General features: G+C 35.6%; 1 protein-coding gene across 17 annotated transcripts in view; it reads right to left on the minus strand.

Annotated features, from left to right (window-relative positions):
• Window positions 1-24,635, minus strand: part of DMXL1 (Dmx like 1) — an 81,022-nt gene that overhangs the window by 43,061 nt on the left and 13,326 nt on the right. For 9 of the 17 annotated variants that reach the window (XM_030470949.1, XM_030470946.1, XM_030470943.1 and 6 more), the window contains 16 exons: window positions 23,285-23,362; window positions 21,220-21,298; window positions 20,483-20,615; window positions 18,025-18,091; window positions 16,320-16,495; window positions 14,606-14,795; window positions 12,887-13,055; window positions 9,570-9,782; window positions 8,709-8,962; window positions 7,932-8,616; window positions 7,267-7,388; window positions 6,713-6,802; window positions 6,302-6,404; window positions 4,223-4,339; window positions 2,815-3,063; window positions 411-2,099 (listed from right to left, as the gene is read on the minus strand). In XM_030470949.1, the coding sequence (XP_030326809.1) occupies window positions 411-2,099; window positions 2,815-3,063; window positions 4,223-4,339; window positions 6,302-6,404; window positions 6,713-6,802; window positions 7,267-7,388; window positions 7,932-8,616; window positions 8,709-8,962; window positions 9,570-9,782; window positions 12,887-13,055; window positions 14,606-14,795; window positions 16,320-16,495; window positions 18,025-18,091; window positions 20,483-20,615; window positions 21,220-21,298; window positions 23,285-23,362 (4,414 nt within the window). The remainder of the gene's footprint in view (window positions 1-410; window positions 2,100-2,814; window positions 3,064-4,222; window positions 4,340-6,301; window positions 6,405-6,712; window positions 6,803-7,266; window positions 7,389-7,931; window positions 8,617-8,708; window positions 8,963-9,569; window positions 9,783-12,886; window positions 13,056-14,605; window positions 14,796-16,319; window positions 16,496-18,024; window positions 18,092-20,482; window positions 20,616-21,219; window positions 21,299-23,284; window positions 23,363-24,635) is intronic. The other 8 variants (XM_030470956.1, XM_030470947.1, XM_030470955.1 and 5 more) reach the window with 5 other exon arrangements.

The following is a 24,635-nucleotide window of genomic DNA, read 5'->3' on the forward strand; positions in this document are numbered from 1 at the left end:
AGAAGAAAATGTCAAAGTTTTGAAGTTATTTGTTCTTAATGCACAAAACAGAAAAACTGGTATTATATAAACAAATCCATAAACTTATTTCTCTATTTCTCTACATACTGCAACAAACATTGGCTATTAAGAAAGTTGTCTCTTCGAAAGTGAATTAGAAATATTTATGGACTAACGGACTAACACTGGCATTAACAGTTAGCAGTGCAAAATTTGGTTTTATGGAAGTCCAAAGTCTTGAAACTTTAGTTAAACAGCATTTACTGTGATGGCACAGTAAATACAGGTTATACTAAGAAACGAATCAATGACATGCTTTCATAAGCCACAAAACCATTCCAAACTAGTAAAAACTCCCCAAAAAGGTTGTGAAGCACAGTAGGACATTTAATGTGGAAGAGACAGCTTACCTTGATTTCTGTCTCTGCTTTCTCCAATGTCAGTACTGGTAGTGGCAATTGTATCTGCCAAGGCCATCAATGACATTTGCTCCATTCTAGTCAGACCTGGCAAGCTTGAATGAAGCAAGTGACGAGAAAGAACTTGAGCATGTTCTGGTCCGAAGTAAGTTGGACTATACTGAGAAAGATCGATGACTTTCGGTTTTGAACTGTCTTCATCTGCATCAAACGTGACTAGTTCATCTGTACTTATAGCAGTATTTTGAAAGAGATCTTCATAATTGTCACTAGGCTTATCTTTTTTATTTTGATTATTAGACTTCTCTGAACAGGAATGAGATGAATCCTCATCTGCAGCAAGCAGAGCATACAAAGGCAATGGTGGAACAGAGTCTATTTCAATATAGTCTGTAGTCTCCGTTTTGCTGAATGTTTTGGGATCTCTTGCAGTACTTCCACTAGCACTGATGGTCAGAGATCTGAGCCTCTTATCATGATTAGGTTCAGATTCATTTATAGCAACAACTTCTCCAGCAATGCACTTCACCAGATGGGACAGAATGGCTTTCACTCTACGTACTTTACCAAGATCCATGAGTTCCAACAGTTGATATGGATGGTACTGAGGTAAAGTGGAAGATAACGTATGAGCTGCTTCAAAAAGACCAGAATCTTCTATTTCTGTAGAAAGATCATAGGCAGATCTTTTCCCACTAAGTTTCTGTGCAAGGCTCGTCATAGATCTGGTCAATGTTCGCTTTGGCGGATGCAGACCTGAGATGGCTGACAGGCTTTGTTTCATTAAGCCAGTTATAGACGGCATACTTCCACTGTAGGAATCTGTACTAACTAGTTCCTGCTTGGAAGGAGATTGCCACTGGGAGTAAACATGCATTTCACAATCCATTCCAACTACAAGAATGCCATCACGTACCCAAGACAAGGAGACTGGAAAAGGAGGCGACCCCTCTACAGAAGAAATCAAGTCGACACAGCGCAGCAGAACAAACCCAGAAAGAGTTGTAGCCTTCATACTGCCACTATGTGAGAATGCTACAATCTCCTTACCATTTTGTTCTTGCATTCTCCCAGCCAGCTGACCAAACATGTAAAGTTTGGATCCAATTCCCACTGTTAGAATATGTGAACCATCTTCCCTAGACATCCAGTCTAAGTGTACCAAGTGCTTAGTGCTGGGCATAATATTCCCACCATGAGACAGAGAAACATCTTGTCGGTTACATGCCACTAAATTACTATCAATACTAACACCAGAGTCTAACATGGTGGCTATCTCGTCTAAATGAAGAGTCTGTTCTAGAATCCAGGAAGAACCCCCTGTAGATTCGCATTCAAAAATACTAACATGCATTATAAAATCTTGAGAAAGACTACTATTTTCAGATGTTACCTGCTTGTATGCTACTGCTAATCTGTTTGTGTGCGCACAACTAACTTCGGTTGGCCTTCCTGGAACATTAATAGCACTACTACTAAGAAGTCCATGCTCAATCAGTAATGGCCATTCTTCCCATACATAAGTGGCATCACTTTGTGCACTACACTCTGGCATGGAAGAAGCTGATGATTCAGTAGTAACCCTGCATCTCCAGAATCGAACTTTTCCATCAGAGCATGAAGTAGCCAGCAGATACGGTGCACGACAAACAGGATATATGGAAGAAGAACTCAGATGCCCTAAAATTAAATAAAATACACTTTTACCGGGGGAAATATTAAAAGACAAGCAAAAAAGCAAAGATGTGTTTATTCAGTTATTTCATTACTCTGAAACAAAAAAATACAACTGCTTCCTCAAAAAGAAGGTTGTTTGCACGGTCTCACAAAGGAAACAGTGTGAAAAAATACTATGAAACCTTCACTCTTTACTATTTCATGCTCTAGCGAGGAGTCAAATTATATGATTTAAACCTGAATATTGGTCTCTATAAGCTCTCCCAAACAAACATTTCCTATTCAGAAATCTAAAAATCTTTATAAAATATATATATCTTTATACTTTTTGGACTACTGGTGGAAGCCTTATAAATAAAGTATTGATCCTGCAAAAAATTTCATGAGTGGCTGCAAAACCAAATTTGTGGTTGTATAATTCCTTTTATTACAATATCTGGAATTAAATAAATATTATACCTTAAATAAGAGCTTTATTTTAGTATTAGTTCCAGTATCAAGATTTAAAGTCAGAGGAGGAAGTTTTAGCAAGCCTTTTGGATCCACATACAGGCATTTTAATTTCAACAAGAAATACCAAACTGACTATTACTTTGTTTCTTTTAAGAACAATTTTTAGGTAAAATTTTAAGACCAAAGTCAGAAAGGCAAGAATTCTTTATTTTATTTCTAAGAAAATAAAAAAGCCACGCAAATGAAGAAACACAACATTACAAACCTGCCGATGGCTTCACACTTATTATCTCGACTCCTTCTGGCAAATTCAACTTTTGACTATATACCATTTTGGAAGACAGGGTAAGCCAGCTGGTGCTCTGAAGGTTTGCTCTACAGGCCTGATACTTTTGAGTGAAAGGTGATTGGATCTTCTCTAGATCTGGTGAAGAATACACTTCATCTGTTTGTGTTGCTGATTCGAGTGTATTTGAATCTATCTTTTCATCTAAAAAAGTTTGCATTGTTAATTTTAAACAGTCAGACTTAAGAGAAATACTAGCAAACCTCAGATTAAATACTTCTGAAATTCTAGAACAGCTGAGAAATTATAACTTTTAACTCCTCAGACTTCAACCAACCAAACTATAACCAAAACCACCAAAACTACTGACAAAAGTGCTCTATGTGTGGTGATCCACTGAAATTAATGCTCTTGAAGCACAAAATACCTGTCACCAGAGAAAATTAAATGAAGACTTCGAAGTATTACCTTACAAATTGGAGAAAAGTATTTTTCAGAAAAGTTTTGTTAATATTGCTTAAAATGTAGTATGTCAGATTACATGTTAGAAATGCTTTATTATTTTTTTAATTAAATTCAGCAGTTGAAGTACACATTTTATGGATTTGGAACATGAAAATTGCTGACAGGTTGGTTGAAAATCCTTATCAGTAATGCCCTCATTGTATAAGTAGATCAGAAAATTTGGATCTTTAATCTTCTCACCAACCTACAAAGTAATTGCAATAATGCTTAAAGTAACTGAAGCAATAGTAAGACAAATACCAATCTGGTTTTAATGCAGAAATGTGCATTGTAACAGGTTCCTCTGGTAAGTAGCGAATGCCCAATTTATGTTTTCTTAAAATATTTAATATTAACAAAAACTAGTAAAGTGTATCTTCGATTACTTAAAAGGGTTTGTAATTTTTGAAGTACTTTGGTAGTCTGAAAGAGAACTAGCGGAGCTCAGAACTTCAAAACTGTTCTCAACTGTGATTGTATCTCTGATGTTTAGGTACTTCGGACTATGGTCCAATTTAGAACTTCTGTGTAAAGTCAAAAATTGCAGAACAAAAATTTCTGAGAAGCAAACAGTCTGAACTGTAGGCTGTATTAAAACCAGATAAATGTATTTGCCCTTAGGATACACAAAAAATAACAAGCTTTGGGTTGAGGCTCAACTCAAAAGCTTCAGCATTCTGAAGATTAAGTAGTAATCAAGAAAGAATAGGTAGTGATGAAAGCTTGTAATCGAACAATTGGAGCTGCTTTTAAAAAAGCTGAAATACAATTCAGAATATGCTGAATAGCATATATATCCAAGAGAGAGTGACTTTTCTCTTTTTTTTTTTTTTTTTTTTTTTTTTTTTTTTTTTTGAAGAAAACCACAGGAAACAGGGCTTACCTACTGAGACAGGAATTGACTTCAGATGTAAATGCCACATATGTAGCAATGAATGGTTTTCAGTATACTCCATTACAATTAAGTAGAATTTTTCAGAGAATCCATTCTGCTGGTTTCCTGATGAAATTCAAAACAGAAAAATCTTAGAGATTATTCACCAGAAAGCAGAACTAAATTTTGCTGGCTAATAATCACATTAAGGTACTGCAAACTATTACTGAAATACAATGGTCTGACTCATCCAATTCCGTTTTATTAGTTTTCTCACTATTTTATCACAAGCAATAACCACTATAGGTACACATATGAAAAATTGCCAGTCTTATCTTTTAGAGAGGACAACATATTTTTTTTGAAGTTTAAAGTTAAATCCCAGACTGTACTCTTCAGCTCTACACCTTTGCTTTTTACATACTCATCTCTTACAGTTTCTTAGCTACCTGTTACTGGCAACTGTAACAGTTAAGATGGTGAGCTAGACAGAGGTTTGGCCTTTAACATATAAGAAGTATAGAAGTTACATCTACAGAAGTGTCACTTCAACAGTCAGAAAAGTCACAGCGTGGTCCAATGGATAGGCTTAATTGATCACAACCCAGCCAGACCAACTACATTGTCTGGAATGCACAAGAGGTACCATGTCTCTTCCTGACTATTTACTATAGCTTCACCCCAAGAAAAGATGACATGAGTTGTAATATCAGTAGGAGCCCATTTCTGGAGGGTGCACTCAGCCATTCTCCTTCCCTAGCAGGAAGTAAACCTATCTACATAAAACAAGATCAAGAATAAGCTGTATTTTCCCTGTGGGTTTGACATTGGGTTGCTTACAGTACTACAGAAAAATGTGAATTTCTTCTTTTTTAAAAAATAACATGAGCTAACTACTTAAATATTTTAAAGAGGAAAGAGCAAGAGGCTTTAAAACTTAAGAACTTTAAATACTAAAAAATGCTTTCAAATTAGAACGTATGCAAATATGCTTGGAGTTTACAGTTTTTCAAAGGGTCCCTATTCCTTACACAGCAGCAACTCATGCAGACATTTAGAACACATACAGATGAATACGGTGGCCCTTTTCTAAGACCAAATAGCTTCAATATTTCTCTTAAAGCCCTTTCTGTATCTCATACTGAAGATACAAATGTACAACAAATTTGTGCTGCAGAGTAACACTTCTTTTTTTTTCTCTGTTTGTCCCTATTTTTCAACATCCCATTTGTGATTCTGACTTCTACTAAGAGTTGGGTTTACATTTTCACAGATTATTGCCATTACTCCAAATCATTCAGAATTGATTACTATGTATATACAGTTCAGGTAGTATTTCACTAGGTGTCTCCCTTCTAACAAAAATTGTGTACCAAGTTATTATGCAACATTTTGACACTTGCACAACTCTGCTTCCTTTTTTTCAGCATTCCCTTCACTATTACAGGTTACTTAGTATCACAAACTTTATTCCAACCTCTTTTCTCCACATTATTTTATTGGAACTGAACAAAACAAAACAAAATGGACATGTCCATATAACACTACCACTGACCCTCACCACGAAGGAAAACTGATAATTTATGCCAGAGCAATTCAGATCTGACCTAAGACCTACAAATCCACGCACTATTCCTAGATTGTATTTTATAGTTGTGTTTTGAAGCATTTTGTTGTACCACACAAGGCCTGACGAGCAGTATTTAGCTGATACAAAGAATGAACATCCATCCGGAAAGAATGCAATAAGCTTTGTCTATGTCATACCCTACAATTACAGGATCCATATTTAAAGTCCTTTCCCCCTCACGTAAGAAAAGTATCAGCAGTGGAATGCTTAATACAGCACATGATGGGTATCTCATGACTTAAGCTACTTTATCTAAAATTTGGTTGCACATTACTCAAAGGAAGTGAAACACCCATGAGTTTTACTAGACCAGATTTTCTCCTTTGGCATATAAAGAACTCAAAGTAGAGTATTTGACCTTAAAAGGCTGAAAGCTATATAACAAGTCCTTTTTCCTTTGTGGAATGAAAAAAATATAATACTTCGTCTTCAGTGTTCTAAGAAAAAGAATTCTTTACCAGAGTCTGAGAAATAGCTCTTCTTTTCAGGTATTTCCTTCTCCTGGTTATTTAAAATGAAGTCTTCTTGAAAAACATGGAATAACTGTGTTTTCCTGCCATGCTAAGAGAAGTAAAAACATACACAAGCAGTGAACACCATGAAGTATACTAAATGGGAGCTGTCTAAAATGGGAGCTTTTAACTTAGTAATTTGTACATATCAATGAAAAATTTCTCAAGAAAATGCACCATGATTACTCCCGTTCTTTTCATTTACAGGTTCTATGAAACCAAAAGCAAGACTATGTCAGTATCAATTTTCAAATACCTCATCTTTTCCTGATTGAGGGTTACAGGTATAGCCTTTATTATTAATACCCTTTAAACAAGCCAATTATGGTATAAAATGAGTACAGAAAAAGATCTTACTAGCTCTGTGATAGCATCCAGTTCAATGATACATCCCGGGCGAGCCGTAGATTGCTGACTTACGATGTTAAAAACTTCACCAACATATTTCTATTCAAAAAGAGTCAGGGTGTGGTCTTGTTAACTCAGTTTTGTGCATTTTTGTGGCATAGCGTGCTAGCTAGGTGCAACATCACTAAACAAATGTTAACTAAAGCATTAAATACACACTGTTTGCAATCTACCAAGGACACAGGTAACATTCCCAATTTTATCAAGAGCCACATTTGGTTTCAATGGCTGAAAGGTGATGAGAACATCAGGAGTTGTCCTTCCCCCAAACTGCTTTGTCGTCTCAACTTTTGCTTAGGATGGACATGCATACAGAGTCTGTTGCTCTGTCATTAATCCTCACACTGCAAGTGTTTCAGAGGTACTGTTTTTACAAGCAGAAATAAACTACCATAATCCATGAAATCCTTAGCAGCCAGTTTAGTCAATTACCAACAAGTCTGAAACTAGTGCTACTGAACAAGGTTCCAACCTCCAAAAACCTGAGACAGCTTTTCACTTACAGAAATTTCTGGATTGGAGAGCTCACACAAAAGTTTCTTAGCATCTATTACAGCTTGATATAATCTCAAATGCTGTCCATCGCTAGCCACAAAGCAGGCACTTGGAGAATTACAGTATGCACCTGAAAAACAGGAATGCAAAAAGTGCTCAAATATTCAAACACCAACTTACCCTTTTTTTTTTTTTTTTTTTTTGTAAAGGGCAATTTTGATGTTATGAAAGAAAACAATGCAGCATAAGAAAAATTATCGCTTGAATTCTCTCTTGTTAATTTCTGTTCACTGCCAAGAATTACAAAGTTTAATGCTACGCTCAGCAACCAAATTATAGTGTACGAAGGGAAATGAGAATCCCATCTGCACACCAGAGCAAAACCTACCTCAGCTTTTAAGCATACACACTCTGAAGTGTACACCAGCATCTAAGAACTTTACCGTATTAGCTCCTATCAAATACATAAAAGAAGGTAGAACACCACAGCAATTCTTCATACAGAAATAAACAATTTCCAAGTATCAGCTGCTTGGAAATTTGCAAAATAAAGGACCCTGCTTAACATTTTTTCCAGTACATTCAAGTATATCTACATTATCTATTTAATAGCATTATAAGGTTATATTGCTCTTATTCTAGAACACTGCATAAATCAGGAAATAGAACTCACCAAGGCAGTAGCTGGGTATAAGTGTGGGCAGCCATGCAACATTAGAAAAAGCTGAAACATGGAGAGAATTGATCCGAGCAAGTTCAGAAACTCCACCAGAAAAGGACAACGGCCCAACAGGGTCAACTCTCCAAAGAATAAGTTCACTGTAAACTGCATTGGGATCCTGGGATGTTACATTTGCATTGCCTCTACTCTGAAATCTTACTGGTGACTCCTGAGACTTTAAAGAATCATTTGCCTGTTTTGCATTCTCAACATCTGGTGAAATAAGAGCATTGTGATGTGAGGTTGTAAGCAGCAGTGGTAATACTGAGTGGCAAGCCAAGTCATTAAGATGAAAACGGTGACCACAGTATCGGGATTTATGTGAAATACTGAGTACAGTTGAAAAAGCAGATTCCTCAGCAAAACTCACTAGCCACTGGTTCAATGACCCATCTGCATGTTTGGAAATCATCATAACATTAGGTGTGAAGATACTTAGTTTTAAACTGTTGGTGGATTTACTGTGTCCAGAAGAGATAAGCATAGATGAAGATCGTGTAAGGCCAGGAGGCTTTTGTTTGCCTTGTTGAATAGCTAAGTCAACATTTTTGGTACAAGCATACATCACTATGCTTCTGCAAAGAGAGTTTGCATCACCTGTCGGAAATGCAACAGGAATTCTTGAGACAAATGACACCTGGAATTTTAAGAAAAAGAGAAAGAGTAAGTTATTTTCTCATCATACTTCTCACTGGACAGCGATGCATAATCGATGCAAAAATAAAGTACCTGCACCTGGCGAAACATGCCAGGCTGGTATTCATCTAGCCAGTCCACATGCCATACCAGCAGTGAACCATCCATAGGATGTATACTGAAGAGCATGTCAGCATTTTTACTCCATTCAGAAAGTAGTATTTCAATTTCATGATCAATAACAGCAGAAGATAAAGGAACAAAGCTTGAATTTGCAGTAGTTTTCTCATCACCTAGTTCCTTCTTTTCTTGGTTTCCTTTTTGTTCATCCGCATTTTCATTAACTTCTAGAACACACAAAGACATATATGTAAGTATTATATTCAAAAGCAGAAGTATAGCAAGCAATGTTATTCAGGCATTGAAGCATCTTTCAGGGCCTTTACAAGCCACTCACAAGCACAATTTAAAAGTAATTAAAGTTTTAACTAGAAATCCTCTAGTGGACCTCAGTCAATGACTAAGAAACCAAAACAGTTTATATTGCTTTTCAATACTTCTATTTTTCCCGATTTTATGCAAATTTTTGCATGCATAGGCAGAACAAAAGCAGTCATCTCCATATTATATTATACACTAAAGATATTTAAATTAGGTGTCCATTAATTAAAAAAAAAAGTTAATTCTAAGGTTGTACCTACTTCCTTAATATTAAAATAGCATACTTTCATGCAAAGGCTTGAATGCCAGCCTCAGTAAATAATACAGTTTCCAGCATGATTAACTCAAAATCTCAGGAACAACCATAAATGAATTAATAACTTATAGATTTTTAAAGTCACTTGGGTACTTCTAGTGTGAGGGAAGGAAACACAAATGTTACTGTAATCTGCATCCTTACATAACAAGTTGCTTTCTAACTTGAAAGCCGTTTGTGTATGATAAGACTTTTACCTTCTTCTGATCTGCCATCCATTTGACTAGATTCCTCAGTGTTAGTCTCAGGGGAATGATGCTCAAAACTTTTTTTAAGTTGTTGCAAAAATACTTCCATGGATAAGGTAAAATGAAGTTCTTTATTGTTCAGCCAGTGCACAACAAAAGGTCCACTTTTTTCTTCATTTTCACCAAGACTCAGAGATGTTATAGAAGGGAGGAGAGGAATATCTACCAAAAAAAAAAAAAAGTTGACATTTTTGAAAACCAAGTAGTTTGGTCAAAAAAATAATTTTAGAGAATTCTTTTTTAAGCAGAAACCCTACCATTGCCACTTGTCTTTCCTTTCATCAACATCATCTTCCTTCAGTATTAAGTTGCATGACTGCTACCACAAGAAATGTTCCACAGGAAGGCTCTTTGGGATGTTTACATTGGGATTACATTGTGGCCCTGCACTGTTAGGTTTTCATGATCTAACAGTGTCATACAGGTTAATTTACCTTACTTTTTGCTACTACAGCTCAGTATGAACCAAATAATAAAAGCACAATTTCACAACATTTAGTACACAACAGAGGCTGCAGTAGGTATACACTGTAATCAAGGACCACATACGACAGGGCTTACGCTAGCAAAAACTAGTACAGTGACCAGATGATGTCCTCTGTAACACACCATCACATAAAGACAGGATTTCTGATTCCTACCTATTCCATTATTATTTGACATTGCCCTGTAAGGCTAGTTGTTATCCCAGGTGGCCGTGAAAAATAAAGCAATAATCACACACTATGTGCAGAAGCAAGTATCAGACTGCTGCAGAGTAACATCATGTTACATGTGGCTAAAAAGCAGCTAGGTGATTTATTGCAATTTCTTCAAATGAGCCATACAACAACATGCCAAAAGCTCCACCTGCATTTAATTCCCATCTAGAAGCCTTCATATATCTTCTTATTTCCTTCTGCCCCTATTTATGAAGCATAAAATTCCATGCCTTGGGAGACAAAATACTTTTTACTCAAATCCTGGTTCGTTTAGGTTTTTTTTTCAAAGACAGTGATGGCTTTGAATTACTTAGCCTCCAGTCTAGCCTAAGAAAATAACTGAGAACACAAATATAGAAGACCACCAGGACTAGCAGCAATTTTGTTGCGGGAAGGGGACGTAGCAGGAGAAGGGGGCAAGAGGAGCACGGACTGTTTAAGAAATACAGTCTGTCTTCCTAAAGAGACCAATCACTACCAGCCTCAAAAATGTCATAATGCATTTGGCAAAAACAGAATGTGAAGGGAAGAACTCTGTTGACATCTCTTTGGAAGATGAAGCTACAGTAAACATGAGTAAGATGATGAGCTGGAAAGATGAGTTTTCAGATTGGATTATAAATCTATGTACTTTGAGTATATATCAAAAGGTCACTAAAATAAAAATAACTTGTTTTTCCCCATACTCCTACCTCAAAACTACCAAATTCTAACTGATCCTCAGCTCTGGACAGAATTCTTAGTGCATTTCTTTTTGCATCATAAATCACACTCTTCTCAGAAAACTTAAGGTCTTTGGAGTCAATGACTTTGTCTGGATTCATCTAGAGATAATTTTGTCCTAACAACCACTGCTTATTCCTTTCATTGAACTCCACGTTAAGCTGAATAACAGTTTAAGTAACACTCTGGTATAAAAGAAGGTCTCAAGGATTTTGTTGCTATAAGAAACTGAGTTTCAAAATGAGCAACAGAACACAAACCAAATAAAAATTAGACATTTATTCTTATATATGATCACATTATTTTTCTTCTGAAGTGAATGAGAGATAAAGCTGCTTTGACCTCAGTTCTTATCGAGTAGTCTGTTGTAATATGGGCAAATTTTCAAGTGAGAGAGCATAAACCAATTTGGCTTAAATTAAATAAAATACAATTAGATTTTCAGATAAAATTTAATTTCAAAAGGGCAAACTAAAAGGACTACTGAGAGAATCTGGTTAGACTGAGGTACTTAAGGACTTGACTGTAAGGGAAAACAGATATTTCTAAAAATTAAGATTTAATATATCAAAGTTACTTAGAACAGAGGTTACGCATTAAAAAACAACCTTTTATCCTCCTATCTAGAGTTAAAGACGAAGCATCAAGATAGATAATATTAATACAGGTAACACCAGAAGGAATACAAGATTAAAAGGCTGAAGACAAGTGTTGACATCTAGGAGAAAACTTTTACCATTCTTTTCGAAAATGTCTGTGAGTTTGCTGTTGGGCATTTATATGGCAAAGACTATTAAAAGCAAAATTGAAGTTTATTTAGCTATTATGTAAAAACATAGACCGGACAGCACAAAACTGCAGGTTTCTTTCTCAAAGGCTAGATGTGACTCTAGCCACATCTGTTAACAGAAACATGAACCAATACTAAGAAAGGTGAAGAGTAACTCTATTCTTACAGGAGAAAGTGTTTACAGCTTGCTTAGCCCAGAAATGGTAATGGAAACCAATGATTCTTTTTAATCATACCAAAGGCTATACAGTTGCAAATGTGAACTAATCATGAATGCCTTTCGGTCAAAATTGGCCTTTCAAACAAGGGTGAGCAGGAACAAAAAAATAATTTAAAAATACTGTAAGACAGAGTTTAGCTAGTTTAAGAAAACAGTTACATCATATTTGTTCATTAAGTCTAGACACAGGAAATCACATCACAACAGTAAAACCTTAACAAAATGCCATTCGATATTGCATCTGTTCAGTTTTTCAATAAGCAGACATGCACTTCATTTTCAGCATACCCAAACGATTATGAAGACAGAAATATTAGTGACTAGAGGGATATTCCTTAACGCCTATCAACCTATTCCTTGAGTGCAAAAGAATATTAAAGTTTATGGAACACAAGATGAAGGCATGTTTTGCTTGGCTCAGATACAGAAGTACAGGCATGTGATTGCTTAAGACACTTTGGGTCAGGTACTCATTTTAAGAAACATGGAAATTTTTGATTTATCAGTGTGCTCCTACTATGACACAAAATTCCTAGTAAATTTGTAACTCCAGTTACAGATACTCAGCCTTCTGCATCTCAGACCACTGTGAATCTCAGCTTAAAGATAAGCAAAACTGAAAGACAGGATTACTGTAGAGGAAATTTATTCAAATCACTTCATTACTGTAGAAGGTCCTTTCATGCGTTAAATTAAATCAACATACTAGTAATTTTGCATGATCATGTAAATACAGTAAAAACACATCTGAGACTGTTGAGCTTACACAGACAACACAGACCTAGCAGAAATTGTAGTTCACCCTTTAGCAAGGATTTATCACATTGCTCACCTGTGGCTGGATTGATACTGGCAGCAATATGGAAATGACAAAGTGCATTTGCATGAGGAAGGATGTTCCTGTGAACTTCGTGGGCATTTCGCTGATGTGGAGCATATCCAGTATGTGCTACAACAGCACCTGTCCTCCTCCTTCCTCGTCGGAAGTGCCTCAGGTTTAACTGCATGAAGAATAAGGTGTCATTTTAAATTCCTTTCAAAAAGAAAAAGCAGATTTCAGCTGTAAGTAGTTTTCTAGGTACTAATGAATGATTTTTTTCATTTTAAAAGCTACTTCAAAGCATCAGAGGAGTTTCCAGCAAAAATCAGACCTTTCGGGTTGTGTCTGCAGTGGAGATACCAGTGCCTTCAGATACATTTATGAAGGTCTATATAGTACCTTGACATAGTAACTGCTTCATTATTTCAGTGAGAAAACAGTGTTCATCCAGTTTTTACACTTAAACAGAAAATACTATTGCATTCCATAAACATGCTTATTTAAGCATATCATGCTTATTTAAGATTCTGAACAAAGAAAGCAGCAAATCTAAGGAATCTCACTTCAAAGACTAAAAAACCTGGATCAGTACTTTGGATCCAATTAGATCAGTATTTCCACTCCCATCATAAGGGCCCAACAAGTTTTAAGATCTTCTTCCCTTTATGCAAATACATGTTTCCAAGGAAAAAGTAATATTCCATTGTTAAGATTGACTATGCTAGTATTAAAAAGTCTCTCTCCACATACTGCCCAGTTCAAACCCATTGTGCTGTAGTTATCTACACAGGCACCAAAAGGCACAAAAAGGTACACAATTTGTATTAAAGATGTACTGTAGTACATCTTGGCATTCCTTTTCACTTACTGTCATTTGCATCTTCCACAGCATGCTCATGCGAAAAAGTTTTTTCTCATTTTTCGGTAACTATTAGCTCTGATCTCTCATTTTCAACAGGAACACAGAACTGTCTCCAACTTCCTTTCCCCTCCCCCTTTTGAATATTTTTCTTTGCTGCACTGTGCCTTTCAACCTGTTGTATTTTTTAATCGATACCACGTATGCTAAGAAAGCACCATAAACATGCTAAATACATCACTGTATTAAGATAAAAGCACAATGTTCACGTCCTCTCTACATAGCTTTTTAGGAGACCACTAATGTTTCACCTTCCTCCCTCTTCGCATTGGTTAGAAAACATTAACTGGTAAGGATCATTTGCCTTAGATACAGCTTGTGAGCAGTCTGCTCTACTTGAGGACTACAGCAGTATGGCAACAGAGGCTGTCTTCCCTCCATTTTATCACTGCTCTTTCAGCTGCAGAAGACTGAAGTTGTGGGATGTTCTCTGAGGTAGCAAATGAGCCCCTAACACATATTTTAAGGCAGCTTCATTAGTGGGTTTCACATAACCTATAGCATGTGCTCCAGACTGTTCCTAGCTCTTTGAACAAGATACTGCAAAGCACTTTGCTTCAGTTACCAGGGGAAAATGGGCAGTAGGGACGTAAGAGCAGTGCGTCTTCCTATCTGAAAGCTCAGCAGGATGGCTGTCAGCTTAACCTTCTTAAGGAAGATTTCAATTAAATTCACTGCTTTATAACACGCTATGCACATCTATGGTATAAAGGACTTCAGCTCATGCTCCATGTGAGTTACTAATTACAATCCTGGCTAAAATTGCATGTGTGTACATGTATGTATTCTCATCATTCAATTTCACTTCTTACCTCTAAGGCATTTTGCACTTTTTCCTTACTTGAAGTATTTCTCTTGAAGTTATTTGTGAAGTTTGCTGCTTCACTCCAATTGCTGTATCCTCCACCATACAATAGACTGTCATTGGGTAACAAAGTCTCTGCCCAGATACGACAAACATTATCCTTACAGCAAGTCAGAAGCACGTTGCAGACAGCACCACTAATGAAAGAAAATTTAAGGTGTAAAGAAGCTGCTTACTATCACATAGCATCAAAATAAAGCAACAGTTCCAAACAGTTTTCCATTACCAACTTTCAGAATTGCACCAAGTAACTTAAAGATATTAAGGAAAGAAAAACTCAACAATACATTCTTCAGAAAACAAATTATGTATGAGAGGCTTTCATATCTATTCAAGTATCTGAATATAAATTACCTCAAACTTCATTACACAACTGTGCAACACCAAATCATGGATTTCAATTTACAGATTTAATCATAGTTGGAATAGCAGAATGCATGCTATTCTTTTTAAAGGTCTTTATATTAAAAGCTAATCATATTCTGGATTCCTGTTCTCAATTCCCCAGATCTTATGGCTATATAGAATTAAGAAAATTATATATCCAAAATGGAGAAACCAAGGTAATACCAGAAATGCAACAGCCAATTTAAAACTACAAACTTTTCTCCATTTGGTCAAACACACAAAGGTGTATGGAATTCAAATTACTATTAATTGGAAGAATACAGCAAAAGGATGGTTGCAGGGCACAAAATTGCTAATGTAACTTCAGTTTCAGATTACAATTACTGGTGAAAACTAGGGACAGGTCACTTAGGAATCATCGCAAGGAGGAGGGGCGGGGAATCAAACCGAAAATATCCGTTCCAAGTGATGACTTTAATTCAATTTCCAGATACTGTTTCTGACCAAGGACTGGTTTTGTACTAGGTAGAGAAATACATAAAAAGGCACAGAAATATCTGAATGTTTGAGAAAGATGATGTAAAGTAACAAGACTTCTGAAATGTTCTGATTCCATTAGGAGAGAAAGACAGGAACAATCTGGGACCAAATGCATGAATAGTCATCTAAGTGCAATGAAAAAGATGCAAAGAGATAATCTTGCAAGAGCCAGTTTTATATTTACTCCAATCGCTAAACCAGTCTGTGGGAATCCATCTCTATCTTCCTAGTTCCTTCCCAGGTAAGAGAATGCTTACCATGTTCTCAACAACTTCAGTGTGCAGGAATCATACGAACACACACAACCAACCTACAAACTATGCAAACTCAATTATTAAGTGAAGTAAGCCATACAACTTGTGTGACCATTGACTGTATACAGAATCATAGAATTCTCTGGATTGGAAGGGACCTTAAAGATCATTTAGTTCCAACACCCCTGCCACAAGCAGGGAGGGACACTTTCCGCTAGACGAGGTTGCTCAGAGCCCTGTCCAACCTGGCCTTGAACGCTGCCATGGGTGGGACAGCCACAGCTTCTCTGGGCAACCTGTACCAGTGTCTCACCACCTTCACAGTAAAGAACTTCTTCCTAATATTTAATCTAAATCTGCCCTTTCAGTTTAAAGCCATTCCTCCTGGTCCTATCACTATATGCCCTTGTAAAAAGTCCTTCTACAGATTTCTTGTAGGCCCCCTTTAGGTACTGGAAGACTGTAGAGTATGGGGTTTTTTGGGCAATTTACAAACCTCAGGTTCTTAGAACTACTGACCGTGGCATGAATTTACTGGTCTTCCTCCATGAAAACGCATTTACTGATCGAGGATGAGCCAAATAAACAAATGAAAAATCAACTTCTTTTGCTTGTTTTTCTGGACTTGCACCAGGTGGTGTTACGGCTGATCGCCAGCTGTCTGTATTGTACCATACTTTCACAAGACAATCATCCTAGAAAAGAAAAAGACAGTAAATAAGATGACCTTGCATAAGAATATGACGCACTTCACGTATTTCTGGGTATGTCTCCTGTGGTTTTGTTTTTCTTCTACGTAAACTACTTTTCCAATGACAAAAAGTCAATTCAGTAAATAGAACTTCGAAACTTGATCTTAAACAAAATATGGTATCAGAGTTTAATTTTAATCTTTCTTGCCATTACTAACTCAGATTTGATTTTGCTCCTTCTGATTAGCTGCCAGTTTTAACCACAAAAATGCAAGCTGTACTGGCCTGACTGGTATTCCAATGTTAATACAACTAATCGTACTTTGACAGAAAAGCACTAAAACCTACATATACAAATTTAAGTGTTAGGAATGCAAAGGTCAAAGATGACATCTCGAAAATCAAGCTCAGTACTACTCAGCCTGCTTTTTGTAAACATGCATGTACATAAGTTGAAAAAATCCCATTTCTAGTGCCCTTATCCTTATGTAAGGACTCGATAAATTAATCTCGATTCACAAGTTGTTGATCAAACTATTAAATATGAATGGTACTGAAATACTGGGTATGGTTGACATGACTCTACTGGGGGGAAAGAAGGGTTGTTTTGCTGACCAGCATCTTCTCTTACAAAAATTAAACAGAAACAAAGATGCATTTTAAAGATTTTGCGAGCATGTAATTAACTTACTCATTTAGGGTAAAAAAATCCGTCATTAATTTCCTACTTAGTAATTCTTCCTATTTATGCCTACGTATACAGTAATTGCTCTTTACATGAGTTTATAGCGTAAGAAAATAAAACAGAATATAAGACATTCCAGTCAAAAACTCTGCAAGTGTATTACCCCATAGAAGCTATTTGTAGATAAATTTTTCCATTATTTCATCATATTATAACATTAAAATCCTTTAAAACTTGACTTTTAAAATAAATATCAACTCGTACCCATTAAAAAAAAAAAAACAACAAAAAAAAACCCCAGGTAAAACATATAGTATATATCATCAACAATGACAAAACACCTTTTTCTTTTAATAAAACTAATCCATAACGTTGGCCACGAATATACCTATGGAGGGGCATACAGATATATTTACACACAATAAAGAGCTAATTTCGATTAATGGTGTCATAACAGTGAAATACCAAATATATTTCCTCACTAGAAAGATATCCAGCAGTGAGCTCATCCACAGATCTCCCCCATTCATAAAACTCTTCCCTTTCTGATGTCATATAATTTGGTACTGACTACTTTAAAACAGCCATTTTTAATCAGTAGTGAATATTTATTGGGTCTTGGCCCCCCTGAACTACCTTTCTCCCAGATTCTTATTTACCAAAATGTAAACATGCATGGAGGGATTACTGGAAATACTGTGGGGGAAAAAAAAAAACACCCACGTATATATATATTAAAAAACACCTTTTTTTTTTTTATAATTTAAAAAATAAGTGTTTTTACATTGTTTGTTTGCTTTAATAGCTTACCTGAATTAGTACAAAACAATTAGAAGAAAATGCTTACCTTTCCAGCAGTAGCAAAAAACTCCCCATCTGGTGAGAATTTCATTAAACAAACTTGAGAAGCAGTTCTACGAAATAAAGAGAGTTAAAAATAGACAATAAGTTTTAAGAACTTTTTCAGAACTCCAAACAGTTTTTCCCCCTTGAACTCATGAAAGTGTTTTAATTCTTACATGCAAGGTGTCCATTAACAAATTCCAGCAGGACTAGGAGGTAAACCTGTGTGCAACATATGGTTGTGGGCACACCAGAAAAAAGAGAAAACAAAAAAGTTGTAGCTAAGGATGCCACAATCTTCCAAATAGGTCCAATCCAATATTCTGAATCCAATATTCCAAAACATCATAAAAGAAAAACAGCTGCTAACAGATTACACTGTGTGCAGATAGGCTCTCTACTTCCACTTCACAATTGTTTGGATTTCAAAGTGATTTCTGTTGTCCCATACTATCCTCCAACTTACTTGAAAAACACCTCAGTTTCTCATATTTCCTACAGTTCTAACTCAAGAAAACAAAAAGGTGTAAAAATAATAATGTAGTTAGAAGTATCTGAAAGTAATTTTTACACAAACGGTCATACTGGTAAAAGATGCCACACCAAAATAATCTCAACTAAGTATGTGGTTCATTTTTGCTGTGATTTACTTTCCTTGGAAGTACAACAAATTATATTCTTTTACAGGTTTTGAAGCACTGAGCTATTGCTTAACTGACAAGCTCACTAATGGCAACAAGAACTTACAATAATTTAATATTGCAGCACAATGCAGTGTACATTTTCATCCTGAATTCACTAAACACGTATATCACGTAAGGTTTAACTTTGAGGAAGAATTAAGTTAGCCATCAGGTCGTTAAAAAGTATGTGTGTGCTCTAGTGTGTGCTGTAACAACAGGAAGACAATTACAAAAGCTGTGCAACAAACAAAGTAAATTTCCAGCTACATTTAAACAATATCCTCCTAGTCGAGCCAATACAAAGACATTTGGGAATGCCTCCTTCAGACATTACAAATTATTCTGGCAAAGGGTAGTACTGCAAAATCACTATCTTGGAAACTTTTCCTTAAGAAAAACCCATTCTAGATCTAACTGAACTACAAGTGCCAGAAGACATACAGACATAAACTGACAAAGCAAGTGCTGTTGACCCTTTACAGGAGCTACTAATTCAAAGTATAAAACAGTTCTCTTTCCTCCACAAAAGAGTTTAAAAGAGGGAAACAGGCAGAGAGCTATGAAGACTTCTTTAAGGTTTATGATACAGATGCAAAACATATTATTGAAGGGACAGAGGAAAAGCAGTATCTTTATGATCTTGACTACTGCTAATACAGTCCCAGATTCTCATCACATTCTATTTACAGGCTGACTCCTCCTCTTATTAGGCTGAGAGATGACGGTCCAAAGGTGGCTCAATGAATTGAGTATGTCTTCAACTTCTTTTATTTAGAAAGTTTATTGTATTCAAAAGAGAATTTTTTGGTTGTCATTTGGATGATCTTGTGATTTTAAATACATCCTTGGTAAATGTTAGTGTACACAGAAAAAACAACAACCGAAGGATTTACAAAAGTGTTTCGGTTTTTTTGGTTTTGGTTTTTTGGTTTTGCCTTTTTTTTTTTAGGTTTGGTTTTGGTTTTTTGGTTTTTGGTTTTTTTGGTTTTTTAGGTACATCCAGAGAACTGCCTGACCAATGATAAGTGCTTCATAAAGAAGAATTTTAAGTAAGGGTCCCTCCAGCCAGCCACATCAGGAGACTTCTTTCATGAGACTGCCATATGGCACAGTGATCCGAAGTGAACAGTGCACCTGTTGTATTAGGAAAGTCTTCCTATGGCAGGAAAGATGGCAATTTAAATTCTCATAAACAGTACTAAATTAAAACTCTTCTGAATGTACCAATACACAGACACAAAGATTAAAATCAACATGCATACAAAAAGAGCATTCAAAGATGCAGTAAAGCAAAATGCATCCATCTTTGCATGACAGTTCCAAATACCCAGAATAAACACAGAAAAAGTAAAGGATGCATGTAAGGGGGGAGATGGGTGAGAAAGAAAGGTGAAGTACACTGGACATAGAAGGAAGTTTCTTTTAATCAGTCTTGCAAGCTTAATAATTTTGAAATATACAGTTTTCACCTTACTTCTCACATAGGCAACAAAGCCTACTGGGACAATAGCAGCCTTTCCTCAGTATTTCAGTAGTGTTTCAGTGTAACTGAAGAACTGCCTAAGGACATAAACTACCCCAAAAACCAACTACAACTGATCTTGTAGGAGGAAAGAAATGTTACGTATTCAAGGGCAACATGATTCAAGTTTATCATGTATCAATAATATTTATTAAGAGTATACAACGGAATTCAACCGAAGTACATTAAATATTTAATCTGAAAGGTACAAATCAGCAAGAAAAAAGGAATTACTTGTCTTTAAAGAAGTTGCTTACTTGCACTGCCAGATACACCTCCATTCACCAAGTCCAACATCTGTTCTTTCAGTATTGTCATTGTCAGAAGGGTTTTCCAAAGGGACACTGGACCAAAGCTGAAGACAACTGGAACCAGTCAAAAGGCGAGTGCCTAAAAGAAATGTTTGTAACAATGTAACTACCAGATAAGTAGCAAAATATAGACTTCTATAAAGGAAGAGAAAAACAACCAGTTTTGCAAAGCTGAAACTGAAGAACAAAACACACCAGATATTAATACTTTTTGTATAGTAAAGTTACTGGAATAGCAGTGTGCCTTTTACACATTCCTCTAATCAACATAAAGCAGTTCAATCTTGCAAGCAGATATTCCCACTTAAAACATTTTGATTTGAGCATCTACGGTTCAAAATGTGAAAATTCAGTAATTTTTCAAAGTAGTTATTCTCTACAAGAAACACCTAGAACTACTGTAGGCATCACTCTTTCACAAAAAATACTTTACCACTTAAGCCATGTTTTTAAACATTTGATACTGATGAGATTAGGATAATCAATTAAGACCAAACAGATGCACCTAATATTTTGACTCTCCTATAACAAGAAACAAAAGGTAGATTTCACTCCATTTTTTGTTTCGTCTTAGCATGATAGAGAACAGCAATCTTTTCTTTGTACCCAAAGGACAGTGAAATTTAAATAAAAAATTAGTTGCTATATCAAGTTGATAGGTGTTTCTTTCACTCAATTCTCACCTGTGGGATCCCATGTCAGATTATGTGCTATGGCTTCCAGTAAGATTTGAGCATTCTTCTGCCACTGATAATGTAACGTCTGAAATGTTAAGCATTCACAAACATTAATATGAAAACACTTCCTTCCTGTCCTGGGTTCACCACAACACTTCCCTTCCCTTTTAAAATAGCAATAATACATCTCCACTGCATCCTCCAATTTTTATGAAGGATGTGTTTAAAACAAATTACTGATTATCTAATAAAAATTGATTCATGTTAATTTTTAAATGAAGTAGCTATCCTTTAATCTGACTATATAAATAGGAGTTTCTAACTTCTTATTTTAAAAACGTAGCTAAAAAAAAAAAATCAGTACATAAAATCACCACCAGAATCTGAAACTTCTTTTAAAGGGAAATCTGGTTTTATTTTTTTTTGGGGGGAGGGGAAGAGTACCAAAAATTAAATACACTAAATACACTTGGTGTTTGATACCAGCAGTATTGTTGAATTAAAGGATTTCAATAAGGCCAAGATAACATATATGATACTTCCCTCCCCTCTTCTTTTTTAATATGCAACAGGAGAGTCTACTATTTTCAGATTTCCCATCATTACTTCATTCACTGGAACAAGAGGAGGATTAAATTCACAAAATATTTACCTGGTCTATTTTCATAATAGATTGCAAAGTTTTGATGCCTTGAATTATAAGAGAAACTGAAATCACTACTGGAAATAATATTAAGAGCCAAAATGTTTTTTTCTTAATCCACAAAGACAGACATTTTTTAAGTAATCATCCCCCACTCCTAAAATATCAAACCAAGAGATGTGAAAGTTAAAATATAACAACTAAATCTTTTAGAAGTTTGGTAGAAAACAGTAATAACTACCTCCAGATAAGATCCTGAACATTCTAGTAAATGGAAGACAATCTTACAACAATGTAAATATGTTGGAAATTATTGCATAGAGGTTAATCGTGAGAATGAAGTAACAGAATACTTCTACAATTATAAACATTTAAAAGCAAATAATGGGTAGAGAGTGCTTCCCCTACTGCCTACAGTTACTACACGAACATCAAAGTTCAAAATTAAGTGTACTGTTAAACAGTAGAGAAAAACATTCAGCATGGATTCAGTGGCTCCAATGATAACAAGAGAGAAGAGTACTTCTGAAAATTTCATGAGCATAGGTTGTCACATTTAACCATTATTTTATTCCATTGCTTTCCAGTGGTATAAATTATTACACATATTCAACACCAGCTATTTAATTAATATACAAAATGCCACTGGTTTACAGGTACACCAGGAACCATATGACTGAGCTATGACTGGTTAGTATAGAGAAGGGAATCCACTATAAGGCTCTATAAACAATTTATTAATACAAATGGAGACACCAAACACCTGAAGGGGTCAACTATTGTCGAAGTTCTCTTATCACCAAACTGACTTTAATTAGACTCCAACGCTTCTAATTATTAGAGTAATCCTCTCCATGTAAGCACCATGGTTAAATAATTTGCTTTAAACCAAACTATTAGCCAGAAATCAAGATTGTGGCCACTAATTCACTAAATCACTGTCACTGAAACTAAGCCGTATGATCAAGATTAAAAACATTGTTCTCATTCACTATTATAACACTGAAGTATAAGCATTTGGTCAGATATTCTAAAAAAGCCACAGACTTTTTGAAACTGTTACAGATTTGACCAAGATCATGCAGTTTCATAAACCAAACTTAAAATAAGAATTGTAAAAGACATCAGGGTGGTTCAAAAAGTGCCCATCTTTTGGGGTTCTGGAATATTTCACTTATGAATTATAGGGTTAGATAAATCAGTAATATGCAGCATTACAGCAAAATCTATTTCTTTAAAAAACATTTCAAATAACATGTCTGTCTTCCTCCTACCATTTTTACTTTCCAAGGGCCATTGTACCTTTCAATTTTATTCTAGCATTAGAAGACATCAAATAAATCTTCAACTTTAAAGCAAACCAGAAAAATAAGGTTTTTTCAGCCTTCATAACTAGGTAAATTAATTAAGAAGTAATGAATCACTTACATTACGATGGCCGCTGTTCTGCTTCACGAGGCTAACTGGCTCAAAGATACAAATCACTTTTCCATAAGAAGCTGCAATCTAAAGCAAATTCATATTTATATGTATATAAACATACAGAGAAGAAATAAACTATAGAACAGACAAAGTACTGCAAATTGTTGATTCTACTCTTAATCTTCCTTGTAGATAAATTTGAAGCTCACATCCATACTCCCTTGTGTTGATAAAAATACAATTCTTTATTTACACATTAGTCCTGAGTTACACATTAGTCCTGAACTACTGAGAGTGGATATGCGCTTTTTTTTTCTCCACTTTTTTAAAGTTAGATCTACTATCAATATTATCTCCACATTTAATTAGCTAAACACTCAAAGGAGTCAGCAGAGTTCACATTCTCACAAATGGAACCAACATTGATTTAGGGTACTTTTGTTCCCCGGCCTGAGAACATGCTACATTACAAAAAGTTAATTCAGAAGACTCAAGCTATGCAAGCTAAACACCCAATGCAGAGAACTGCAAAACAGGAGAACTACTGAATGTCAATGCAAAATACTTCAAAAAAAGTTGCAGCATGGTCAGCTTTAACTGATATTTCAAAGTCTTATTCCACCAGTGGCATCAGCCACCCAAAAGTTGCATTAATAGAAAATTAAGAGTATTTTATCTCAAGATATCTGTGTAAAAAGCAAGCTTAGAAGTCAAAACAAGCCAAACGAATGGTAAAGACCACAACATTGTGACACCTAAGTTGTTACTATCTATGGATCCATTAATTACAGATGTACATGATCTGTATAAATGTACAGATCCATACAGATCCTAAAATCCACAGATCCGTAGCTTCAAGAGAAATCCTCTGCATTAAAAAGGATAGTTAAATAAATTTCTATCACAATAACAACCTAAACATCAGCCTGGCCCAAAAATGCCAAGAATAATTTTGTCATAGTTGCAAAATGCCTCAAGAAACTTTTACATCTCAGTCTAATACTTGCCCTCTCTAATTCTCTTTAACTACCTCACTTACTCTTCTCTTAATTCTATGCCACACCCCAATTGCAAGAAGTTTATGTAAACTTATATTGATTAGATTTTTCCTTTCTTCCAAGCATGGACAGTTCTTCAATTTTTATTGTTAAGTGGGTTTTTAACACAAACCAACATTAGCCTACCAGAATGCTAAACAAGTAGTGTCCAGAGCATCAGTTACCCCTGAAATTTTCCACAGGCTTCCACAATGATACAGCCGCTCAAACTAGTCCCCATTGAGCAGCATGCTGTCAAAAAGAGTAATGCAAATTTGCGTGTTGAAGAAATTCCCAAACTACCACAATAATCACCCGGA

Source organism: Strigops habroptila, chromosome Z, assembly GCF_004027225.2.
Source record: "Strigops habroptila isolate Jane chromosome Z, bStrHab1.2.pri, whole genome shotgun sequence".
NCBI lineage: Eukaryota > Metazoa > Chordata > Aves > Psittaciformes > Psittacidae > Strigops > Strigops habroptila.